At 40.3% G+C, this 12,783-nt stretch overlaps 1 protein-coding gene and 1 pseudogene across 1 annotated transcript; both read right to left on the reverse strand.

Moving 5' to 3' along the window:
* Nucleotides 1–968: 968 nt before the first annotated feature.
* Nucleotides 969–2,982, reverse strand: LOC138414290 (zinc finger protein 33B-like; annotated as a pseudogene).
* ZNF487 (zinc finger protein 487) lies at nt 2,589–12,386 on the reverse strand. The gene is made up of 6 exons (XM_060033492.2): nt 12,247–12,386; nt 11,469–11,554; nt 10,549–10,691; nt 5,107–5,233; nt 4,762–4,854; nt 2,589–3,623 (listed from the first exon to the last, which is right to left on the reverse strand). The coding sequence occupies exons 1-6, from the start codon at nt 12,384–12,386 to the stop codon at nt 3,223–3,225; spliced, it is 990 nt and encodes a 329-aa protein (XP_059889475.1). The 3' UTR covers nt 2,589–3,222.
* Between the last annotated feature and the right edge of the window lie 397 nt (nt 12,387–12,783).

Here is a 12,783-nt window from a genome sequence, read left to right on the forward strand (position 1 = left end):
CAAATAATTCCTAATTCCATCTAAACTGGGCTGGTACACTCAAACCTACTTAGGGTCCCCATTTAAACATTTCAGGATATTGAAAGAGGGGGTTGTTTTCTCAAGCATTACTGTTCACAGCTGCTTTCTTAAACTCAGGCTTATGCTAGAGGTAAAAATTGTGAACTTAGCCTCTATTTTGTATGTAAATAATTGTTATTAGAGAAACATGTGGCTGGTAAAAATACTGTTGGCTTCTTTACAAAACAGACCATTCAGTAACAATGGCCATACCCATTAATATACACCAGGACATAGTAGAGAAGATGTGTGTACAGTTGACCTTTGAACAACACAGGTTTGAGCTGTGTGGGTCTACTTATATGTGGATTTTTTTCAATAGTAAATACTACAGGACTATATGATATATGGTTGGTTGAATCTGTGAATGTGGAACCATGATACAGAGGCCAACTATAATTTATACTCTTATTTTCAACTGCACAGAGGTTCAGTGTCCCTAACCCCTGCGTTATTCAAGGGTCATGTAGCATGATACTTTAAATGTGTCACATATAATCTCACATAAAATATATATTGTGTTTGGACTTCCCTGGTGACACAGTGGTTAAGAATCCATCTTCCAAAGCAGAGGACACGGGTTCAAGCCCTGGTCTGGGAAGATCCCACATGCCATGAAGCAACTGAACCCATGCGCCACAACTACTGAGCCTGCACTCTAGAGCCTGCGAGCCACAACTATGGAGCCCATGTGCCACAACTACTGAAGCCCACGCGCCTAGAGCCCGTGCTCCACAACAAGAGAAGCCACCACAATGAGAAGCCCACGCGCGCACCGCAACAAAGAGTAGCCCCTGCTTTCCACACCTAGAGAAAAGCCCACACGCAGCAATGAAGACCCAATGCAGCCAAAGATAAATTAATTAAAAATATATATATATATAGTGTTAAAATATAAAAGACTGCAGTGACATTTACAATGATAATTATGTCATAATGGTCATTAAATTAAGGATCTTGATGTTTTAGTTTGATTCTATTGGGTTCCAGTGAAAATTTTAAACACGGAAAATATTATACAATACACTCATATAAAAGTCTCCCACAGCTCAAGGAATTTTCACACATACATAACACTGTATACATGATTCATTCGAAATACTTGTGATATTTTACAAAAACACATGTACTACAGCGGCTACATACATATAAATATTTTATTATATTTAGCAAAATTTGTTACCAAAACATTTTTCTAAAAAAATATTTGTTTTCTAAATTGTTTTCCTCAGTAAAAATTCTCTGAAATATAATAAAGTATGTTTTACTGAAAACTTTCAGAAAGCCAAACGTTTATAAAGTTTTACTGTACTCTGATTTACCTGAGGTTCAGTGAAATATCACCTTTTAGTAAAGCCTTTCTACATTTGTTGTAACCAATAGATTTCTTGACTCTGATTTTTCCCATTACAGTGAGTTTGATTCATGGATGAGGCTTCTAAGCATTCAGGATTTTGACAGGAGTCTCCACTCTTGTGTGAGTTCACCAACATACAGTGCATACAGACCTCTCAATGGAAGGCAACTACATTCCTACCCCACAGAGAACAGAGAACACAAAGGACTGCCACGGGGCCCATTATGTCTCAGACCTAGAAGTGAATGACATCATTATGCTCACATTCCATTGGCCAGTTCTCATTCACATTGTCCCACGTGGTTGCAAGAGAAACTCAGAAATACAGATTAGCAATGTGCTGAGTAGCAAAATGAAATGTATATTGATAAAAACACTGCCAGGGTTTCTTCCGTGTGAGTTCTCTGATATAAACTGAAGGCTAACTTCTGGCAGAAGGACTTCTCACATTCATTACATGCATAGAGTTTCTTCCCCAGATATAGTTTCTGTCATACCAAAGGCTCTGAACTGTGGGAGGAGTGTTTTGTATAAATATCTTTACATTGTTTCTCTTCTGTGTGTATTCCCTGATGTGTGGCAAGAGTGGGTCTGTGGCTAAAGGTCTTCCCACACTCATTACAATTATAGGGTTTCTCCCCTGAGTGAATTCTCTTATGTTTAACGAGGGATGAACTATTATAGAAAGATTTTCCACATTTGTTACAATCATAGGGCTTCTCTCCTGTGTGTGTTCTCTGATGTACATTGAGGGAGGCCTTCTGGCAAAACATTCTCCCACGTTCGTTACATTCATAGGGTCTCTCCCCTGTATGAATTCTCTGATGTTGAATGAGTTGTGACTTTTGGCAGAAAGCTTTCCTGCATTTGTTACATTCAAAGGGTTTCTCCCCGGTATGAATCCTCTGATGTTTACTGAGGGTTGACTTCTCAGAAAGGTTTTCCTACATTCAACACATTCGTAAGGTTTCTCCCCTGTATGAGTTCTCTGGTGTTTAAGAACTGACTTCCCACAGAAGGTCTTCCTACATTCACTGCATTCATATATTTTCTTCCCGTGTGAAGTCTTTGATGTTTATTGAGGGTTGACTTCATATAATACATCTTCCCACATTCACTACATTCGTAGAGCTTCTCCCCGAGCCTATTCTCTGATGTATAGTAAGTTTTGACTTTATACTGAAGAATTTCTCAAACTCATAACATTTATAAGGTTCTTCTCCTGTGTGAGACCTCTGATGCACAGTCAAGTCTGACTTTTGGGAGAAAGATTTTCCACACTAACTACATTTATAAGGCCTCTCCCCTGTGTGCATTCTTTGATGTTGACGATGGAGAGCTGACTTCTGATAGAAGGTTTTCTCACACTTAGTACATTCATAGGGTCTCTCTCCTGTATGAATTCTTTGATATACAGTGAGGGCTGGCTTACGGTAAAAAGATTTCCCACATTCATTACATTGATAGGGTTTTTCTCCTGTGTGTGTTTTCTGGTGTACTGTGAGGTTTGACTTCTGGAAGAAGGCTTTTCCACATACGTTACACTCGTGGTATTTCTCACCCATGTGAAGTCTATGACGTTTCTTCCAGAGGACTGACTTATCACAGGTTTCCCCACATTCATTAAGTTTATAGTGATTCTTCCTTGAGTAAATTACCTCATGTAACATGAGGTTTGACTCATCCTTGACCGTTTTCTCACATTCACCATAATCACAGAGTTTCTCTCTTGTGTGAGTTCATTCTTGAGTAATGAAGAGGGCATTACCGTGGAACGCTTTAATGTGTTCATTATATTCAAATAGTTACTCCACACTGTGACTCTCCTGTTGCTGAATAAAATCCTCATTATGATAGCAAGTGCTCTCATTTTTATTAAAATCATTAAGTTTCTCTCCAATATGAGTTTTCTCATGATTAATTTCAGGAATCAATTTCTCACACCCATTGGTATCATCAGATTTCTTTCCTGAATAGTTTCTATTATTATTGGTTAACTCTGATGTATTTTCTAAACTGATTCCATCTAGGTTATATTTACTGGGCATTCTTCTGGAAGGAATACAGTCTATGCAAAAATTAAATGGTTTTCTTAATACATTCTCTTTCACAGTAACTACTTTTTTGTTATTGATAAATGCAGCCTGCCATAAATGTCTGTCTTGGTTTTCTTTGCTCTTCATCATGCCATCAACTTTCAATTCACCTAAAAATAAGAAAAATTAAACATACATTATGAATTAAACTACTTATGAAATTGGGCTAATACACAAATACTATTTATCTGACTCTTTGGTTTCAGAATCATTCTTCTGAAATAAAAGTTCCAAATAAATTTTTCCATTTCCTCCACTTTTCTGAGGAGCTGAGGGGACGGGGTGACAGTGAACCAACTAATCAAAGCTACTGGGGTAGAAAAGGGGAGAGTAAAGTTGGCAATGAATGTACATATATTTATGTGGCCCTTCACGAATATACCTTCCAAAATGGATAGAAGGGGTGAAAGAAACATCAGGAATAGAGAATTAAAGGTTCAATAAGAATGGATGAATTACAAAGAGTGGAATTCACAGTAAAATATGCCCAATCAAGAGAATTATGCAGTAAATGTGACAGGGAGCACAAGTAGACAAGGATGTTGTTCTAAGAAATTACCAGAGGAATGAAGTATTTAGAGGAGGTAGATTAGAGTCCATGTGCCAATTTTGTTAACCCCACTGTCAACATACACCCAGAACTCCATCACTTTATACACTCTGTCCCCCTAAACCTAGTCAATGGCATTATCTCTTTTCCTGACTGGTCTCCTTGCTTCTACTCTTGCCACACCTGTACATCATTTTCTCACAGGGCAGTCAGGTTCCTGTGTCTGTTTCCTGCTAATAAGTAAATTCCCTGAGAGCAAGGGACTTATTTCACCCACTGCTGTATCTCTTTCATTTAGAGTATGATTGGCATGGACCAAGTGCTCAAGCAGTATTGGTTAAGTTAATTAATTAATTAACTCCTGAAAACAAAAGAAGTCCTTGATAGAAGGGAATGTGGGCAACTGAGAATGCTTAGAGGAAAGGGGACTAACTAAGATAAAATATTTATTATGAGATAGGAATGAAATTCAAGGTACAGGTAATAGGGATTAAACTCCTAAAAAGCCAAGCGAAAAAGAAAACATTTATGTGTGAGACTATATCTGGTGGTGAATTTAGGTATCTGAGGCATGTAGGCTAAACATCCTTAGTCAATTCCAAACAGATGGAGCCTCTAAATAGATTTGTTCAAAATGCTCCAAAGATGCTTATATCTAAAACAACCACCTGGGATCTAATTTCCCCTGGATTACTCACCTGGGTAACAATGGCTTGCAAATTCTTCCTCTAATATCCATGGTGCTTCTTGCTCTAACTTGAAGATCTCCTCTGGTTTGGCAATGCGATGCCCTGATAGTGGAAAGTGATACAGGACATAGAGAACACTGCCTGGCTTCAGGAACTCAGAAGAAAAACCAAGGACCAGCTTCAGGAACTGCACAATGAAGGAGCCCACTGGAATCTTTCAATGGGGAGGTGAAAACACAAACAATATTCCTAGTGTCCAAACCTAAATATCATTAACCTCTACAAAAGATCCATATGCTTTGGTAACAAAGAAACGATAGGTCTGATGTTGTTACTTAGAGAAGCTCTGCTTACCCAATGAGATGAGGATTCTGTAGTTCTCCAGCGTCACATCCCTGCACAAAGTCCTCTGATCAGGGTCCAGCTGACCCCACTCCTCCTGGGTGAAGTTCACAGTCACATCCTCAAATGAAACTGATCCCTGTAAGAGCATATATCTGATCAATCTGAAATATTCACAACTGTATGACAGAGAAAAGATATTTAGGAACTAATTCCTCACCATGTTCACTGTTGAGTTTATTAGAAAAAGTTTTTATGTTTACCATATTCCCTGTTTTGTGTATATGTGGTGGGACAAAGAGAAACATAGTGAAAATACCCAATTAATCTATTAATTCATGCGTAATGTTGTCAGAGCGGAAGAAATTTTCCTCCACCCTTCTGGGTTCTTCTGGCTGCTCTAAGAATTAAATTGACATGAGAGTTTTACCTCTTCATTTCCAATTTGGATACCACAGAGATATAAAAAAAAAATCGTAAAAGAGGCTTTGACACAGTTATATGCCAACAAATTGGACAACCTAGAAGAAATGGACAAATTTCTAGAAACACAGAGCCTGCCAAGACTGAGTCAAGAGGAAACAGACAATTTGAACAAAACAACCACTAGAAGTGAAATTGAATCTGTAATTTAAAAACTCCCTTCAGGAATTCCCTGGCAGACCAGTGGTTAGGACTCAGTGCTTCCACTGTAGGGGGCACGGGTTTGATCCCTGGTCAGGGGATCACAGGGGAATTCTACCAGATACATATCTCAAAACTATTCCAAAAAACTGAAGAGGACGGAACACTCCCAAATTTATTCTATGAGGCCACCATTACCTTGATACCAAAACCAGACAAAGACACTACAAAAAAAGAAAATTACAGGCCAATATCTTTGATGAATACAGATGCAAAAATCCTCAACAAAATATTAGCAAACCAAATCCAATGATATGTAAAGAGGATCATACAACATGACCAAGTTGGATTTATTCCAGGGTCACAAGAATAGTTCCACATTTGCAAATCAATCAATGTGCTACACCACATGGATAAAAGGAAGGATGATATTCTCTAGGTCAAGCTTGTTTTCCGTATCTATGAGTCTGTTTCAGTTTTGCATATGCATTCATTTGTATTATTTTTTAGATTCTGCATATAAGCGACGTCCTACAGTACTTGTCTTTCTCTGCCTGACTTATTTCACTAAGCAAATATTCTCTAGGTCCATCCACATTGCTGCAAATGGCAGAATTTCATTCTTTTTTATGGCTGAGTAACACACAGCTTCTTAATCCAATCATCTGTTGGTGGGCTCGTGGGTTGCCTCCATGTCTTGGCTATTATATATAAAGTTGCTATAAACATTGGGGTGCATGTACCTTTTTTTTTCAAAAGATTTTTTTGATGTGGACCATTTTTAAAGTCCTTATTGAATTTGTTACAACATTGCTTCTGTTTCTTATGCTTTGGTTTTTTCGCCACGAGGCATGCGGGACAGCTCCCCGACCAGGGATCGAACCCATTGGAAGGCGAAACCTTAACCACTGGACAACCAGGGAAGCCCTGCATGTACCTTTTTGAATTAGTGTTTTCATTTTTTTCTGGGTATACACCCAGGTGTGGAATTCCTTGGAGAGTATGGCAATTCTATTTTTAGGTTTTTGAAGAACTTCTATACTGTTTTCCATAGTGGCTGCACCAATTTACATTTCTACCAAGGGGAGAGGGAAAGGAGGAGGGGTATGGGATTAACATAAACAAATTACTATGTATAAAATAGATAAGTAACAAGGATATACTGTATAGCACAGGAAATTATAGCCATTATCTTGTAATAATCTATAATGGAGTATAATCTGCAAAAATACTGAATCACTATGCTATATAACTGAAACTAATATAATATTGTAAATTAACTATACTTCCATAAAAAAAATAAACTGACATGAGAGAGATTAATAAAAGAAAATCAAACAAAAGTTTAATAAAATGTATACAGCAGAGAGACCCAGGAAAGCTAAGTAACTTGCCAAAATGGCTGAAACCCTCACTTTAAATACCATCTTGAGCAAAAGATAAAAAAGGATGTTAGTGGTAGTGATTTGGGACTTCAAAGGGGAGGAAGGCAATTTACATGGAAATGGAAAAGCAAAAGTTTGGTGAACAAAGGTTTACTGGGCCTGCAGAGACAATGGGACACAGAATAGACACTGATCTCTAGGCCCTGTAGAGCACAGGTCCTCAAACCCTGGGCCTTGGACCAGCACAGCAGGAGGTGAGTGGTGGGCAAGAAAGTGCTCCTCCCCATTGCTCCCCATCACTCACATTACCGCCTGAACCATCCCCGAACCCCGCCCCCATCCCATGGAAAAACTGTCTTCCACAAAACTGGTCCCTGGTGCCAAAAAGGCTGGAGACTGCTGCTGCAGAGTTTCCCCAACCACATATAGCCTTCATTCTTTGCAGCTTCTCTGGTGACAGCTCTACTCCAAGAATAGGCCCTATATCTAAATTCTTTAGGTAAAAAGAAAGACTTCCTGAGTCTTCTGTTTCTTAAAAATAATCAGCCTAACGTATATACAGTGGTATATTACTCAGCCATAGAATGAAAAAAAATTGAGTTGTTGGTCATGAGGTGGATGGACCTAGAGTCTATCATACAGAGTGAAGTAAGTCAGAAAGAGAAAAATAAATACCATATGCTAACACATATATATGAAATCTAAAAAAAAAAAAACGGTACTGATGAACCCAGTGGCAGGGCAAGAATAAAGATGCAGACGTAGAGAATGGACTTGAGGACACGGGGAGTGGGAAGGTTAAGCTAGGAAGAAGTGAGAGAGTGGCATGGACATATATACACTACCAAATGTAAAATAGATAGCTAGTGGGAAGCAGCCGCATAGCACGGGGAGATCAGCTCGGTGCTTTGCGACCACCTAGAGGGATGGCATAGGGAGGGTGGGAGGGAGACGCAAGAGGGAGGAGATATGAGGATATATGTATACAAAGTCGATTCACTTTGTTATACAGAAGAAACTAACACAACATTGTAAAGCAATTATACCCCAATAAAGATGTAAAAAACTAATAATAATAATCAGCCTAAATTAATCCTCATGCCAAAGAGACACATTTTGGTGTGGCAAATTTTGCTCCCTTACAGTGTATATACATACATAGATGTCCACACAAGCATAAAATACATTATATGTATGAAAGTGTCCTAGTTTCTGTGGATATATAAAGTACATAAAACACTGTTTCTACCCTCAGAAAGCTTAGAAACTGGTATGGATGCAAACTGGATTAACAAACAGCATAAAATCAGGAGAGAACTGAGTTTGGGGCTTCAGTGATATAAAATGCCCTGGTCTAGGGACTTCCCTGGCGGTCCAGCGGTTAAGACTCCACGCTTCCACTTCAGCGGGCACGGGTTCGATCCCTGGTTGGGGAATTAAGATCCTGCATGCCGCATGGCATGGCCAAAAAATAAATAAATTTTTAAAAATGCCCTGGTCTGTTCAGGGAATAGATGATGTGTAATCTTGGGATTATTCCTTTACACAAGAGTGCTCCTAAGTCTCTGATAACCCACACTGCCAGGCACAACTTTTAAGCATCTACAAATTTGTGTTAATAGATAGGTATGTATGAATGTTTATGTCTATACAGATAGTCCAACTTCGCATGGTTCTAATAGGCATGAATTTCAGTCACCACAATTTAGTTAAATAACACCAGCCCAACAACACGGGTCAGATTTTTAGTTACTAGGATAACTGTAATTGCACAAAGTAGAAACTGCTTGTTTTTCAGTCCACAAATCACTACGAGATAACAGACACACATCATGAACAATGATCAATCATGTCGGTTTTTCCAAAGTCTGCCTGTGACTGGTTGCTGTGCATTCACCACACACAGCAAAGCATGTAGTTGTGTTGCCTCTTGTCTCTCAGCAATAAGACATTTGCAAAAACAGTTAACTGCAACAGGGAACTGGCCAACAAAGACGAAGGAGCAATAAAGAAATGAAAGGGGTTTTTTAGAAATGAAATTCAAATTGAATATAAATGGTGTTTTAGAAGAAATAGCTGTGGGACTGCTGACATTGCTGCCACTGGAGACATTCTAGACCTGCAGCTAGAAGAACTCAGGGAAGGGGAACTTGGTACTAAATATTAGCTGTATTATTTTTCAAATTCCATATATATTTATAACTGACAATTTCCAGCCTACCAATTCGCCCTACAAATTTTAGACTTGCCAGTCTCCACAATCACGTGAGCCAATTCCTTAAAATGGATGTATACATGTATGAATATATATGAGTATGCATACATGTGTTATACGCATATATGTGTACAAACACACACACACACACACACACACACACACACACACACACACTATTGGTTCTGTTTCTCTGGAAAACCCTGACTGATACAGGGTTTAAGGAATATTTTTCTTCACCTTGGTTTTCTTTCCATTCCATCTCCTCCCTCTCTCCCAACAGCCACCAGAAGCCAAAAGAGATGGGGAACAGAGTCTTCTCTAGAACCTTAGGCAGGAGTGCTGCCCTGACAACAGCTTGATTTCAGACTTCTGGCCTCCAGAACTGCGAGGCAATAAATTTCTGTTGTTCTAGGCCGCCAAATTTGCAGTAACTTGTTGCAGCAGCCATAGGAAACTAATATACTAACTCTTTGCAAAAACCCTATAGGAAAAAATCAACAGTTTGCTTTGAAAATATGTCTGGCCAGTGATAGGTCTTACTTACTTAACGAGGCACAAAATTCAGCTTCTGAATTTCAGATTTGGAGCGGTTGTCTCATCCTCGGATATAGTTGAAAATCCACATGGTATGAAATTAGTCAAGAACAATAGTAAGGTAAGAATTACAATGGACCGAGGAGGAATGCGTGGGGATAAGCTTTGCTAAAAGGCAACAGGAAGAAGACCATACCAAGAAGCAGACAGAAGAAATCATCACCTTACATCAACTGAGTCATGCTTTGGCTCTCTGCCTCCTGTGCCCACTAAAGAACAGTCAGAGAAGAGAAACAGAGGTAGCATTCACTTCACGCTTGTTAAGTGCGGTTGTCAACTACCACACTTTCATTAAGACAAAGAAATTGTTTTCAGACTTCAGGCCAGAAAGTCTTTATATTCCATGACGAGTTACTTTTGTTTATTCTTAGAGTCAAAGCAAAGCATTTTCCTTTTGTACAAAGTATCAGAGAAAAATCTGCACATAATTATTATTGTAAAAATGAGTTATAAAATATGTGTAATATACATACTAACAAAGCAACTAGGATTATCTCCATATAATTAAATGTTGACTTTTCCTTGTTTTAGATCTGTTAACTCTATATATTCCTTAATAATTTTTATCATTTTAATCTTGAATCATTTTTGCAATGGAAGACAATGTGAGAAATGAATAAACAAACAACTCACCGGGGACTTGTTCTTTTTCTGTTCCTTTTGGGAAAGTACAGAGAAGGCTGTATGTACAGCTATGGGAAAAGAAAACAGGAGTGGGTCATGTGAGATCTGGCTGCTAGGAATCTTTGAGCTTCCTAAGAACTTCTGCCTACCGGCTGGTTAAATGCCCCTCTGTGGGAAAAAGTTTCTCTGGCCTCTGAGGAGTCAGCAAGAACTATGTGGAGGGAGAATTCACATGTGCAACTCTGACAGCCAAGTTATAGAGCCTGGCTGAGCAATTTAACCCCGGATTTACTTCCTAATGATTTATTAATTTCATTTTTCTTTTAGAACCAATTCAGGACTAATTGAACAAATAATATTACATCAGAAGACAAACCATTATTTTCATCATCAACACTGTAGGAAAAGTACTCAAGATATGTTTGCTTATATCCTACTGAGTTGCCTACCCTTCGAGTCAGAGAAATCACCCTGCAGAAAGGGATGGGGGAGTTCCTTCAGGAAAAGGTCTATTTAAAAACTTGTTTGTTTCTAACTGAGTTGTAATAAAACCTGGTGGGTGACTTACCCGTTGTAACATGGACAGCCTTTTTCTACTCCTGGCTCCACCACCTACAAACTGGGTGTCTATGGGCAGGTTACTTGTACACTCACAGTCAAGGTTTCTCAGCTTTGAAATGAAGCAGACACAGATGACCCTATTCTATGATGTCAGGGTAGATGCAGCAGCCAGCATCCCTCTAGGGGGCACACATCATGACGGATGTCACAGGAGAGCAGCTCAGAATTTGGAGAAAGTGAGTGGAGGCTGAAGGCATGGTATGCTTATTAAAAGCTGGGCCTAGTGATCTCTCTCTGCAGACCATGCCCACGTAAACCCTCCAAAGAATGAACACTTCCTTGCCCACCACTCTCAGGGCCCCACTCACCTATCTTTCCTGAAACTTGGTCCAGACCTTTCACCATCATGGTGAGGTCTTCTGGATGCAGTGATATTAGCGAAGCATTGCTCATTCTGAGCAGGATAAAGATTGTTACTTGCAAAGGAACAGGAACCTAGGCTTAAAGGACAAAATCATCTTATTTAGAAGTTTCATTCCGGGCTCCAAATGTCACAGAACTTACTTGTCTAAACTCCAAGGCCACTGAGGATGCTGAAGATTGGACAGTGTTGCAGTCCAAGCAACACATTATGTAGTCTGCCCCAAGGGTTCCGAGATGGCAAGAAACCCCAGAATACCTGACCACAAGGTGAGATTCACTCCACACACTTTGGGATTGTTTCCCTGTGCCCCGCGGGAAGTGCTGTGAGGAATACACTGCTGGTTTTAGGCTGGATATCTACCGTGGCTGTGTGACCTGGTGTATTTCACTTGAACCCTCTGAGCCTCAGTTTTCCTTTTTTGTCAAAATAGAAAACAGTTACATAAAGGTTGTTGTGAAGATTAAACAAAACAGCTAATGAAAACAGCAAAGTATCTTCCAAACACCTTATCAGCTAATATCAACTATACGTTATGTGCTATATGTAAAAACTTTACGTCCGTATTTTCAAAACGTATGTAAAAACTTAATCCTCAGAACAACCCCGTGTGGTACATATCAATACTCTCGTTTTACAGATGAGAAAACCTCGTCTCAGGTAGATCAATCATCTTGCCAGCAGTAATTAATTTACACCTGGCTCCGCCTGGATACAAAACTCACGCCCCCCCTCCCGCAGTCGCGTGGATTCGGCAGCCTCTCGGGGCTCCGTACGTCCGCATCCCCACGACCGAGGCCGCCCCTTCCCCTGACAGAGGCGCCCCGACCCCGCCATCCCTCCTCGCAGCCGAGGCCGCCCCCATCCTTCCGCGCAGGCTCTCTCACCGGGGGTCACACCGCGGGGTTCCTTCCCACTGCTACCTCCCACCAGTCCTCAAGCCGCACCGGAACCCCTCGGCCCTCACCCAACTCGGGCTCACCCGCAGCTCTTACTCAGGCAGCACCCGCTCTCTGAGCGCGCGCAGACCTAGACGGTCCAGGATTTTCTCCGCAAGACACGGAAAAGCGAGACACCGGGGCTAGTGAACTGCACGTGCGCAGGACGAGCCGCGGCAGAGGGGCTTACTGAACCACGCGCAGTGTGAGCCAGGGAACGTAAGACTACATTTCCCATAAGCCCTGGTGCTACGCCCTCCCGGAGAGTTTAAAGGGTTATGCATGAGAGAGGAGGCTTCCCTACCCCGCGTGGCTTGGCTCTGT

This window comes from Delphinus delphis, chromosome 16 (genome assembly GCF_949987515.2).
Source record: "Delphinus delphis chromosome 16, mDelDel1.2, whole genome shotgun sequence".
Lineage (NCBI taxonomy): Eukaryota > Metazoa > Chordata > Mammalia > Artiodactyla > Delphinidae > Delphinus > Delphinus delphis.

Coding starts and splice junctions, on each gene's coding strand:
- ZNF487 (XM_060033492.2), bottom strand. CDS start 12,386: ATGGGGGCGGCCTCGGCTGCGAGGAGGGATGGCGGGGTCGGGGCGCCT. Junction 11,555..12,246: donor GCGACTGCGGGAGGGGGGGC/GTGAGTTTTGTA, acceptor TATCCTGCTCAG/AATGAGCAATGCTTCGCTAA. Junction 5,234..10,548: donor AGAAAAAGAACAAGTCCCCG/GTGAGTTGTTTG, acceptor ATGCTCTTACAG/GGATCAGTTTCATTTGAGGA.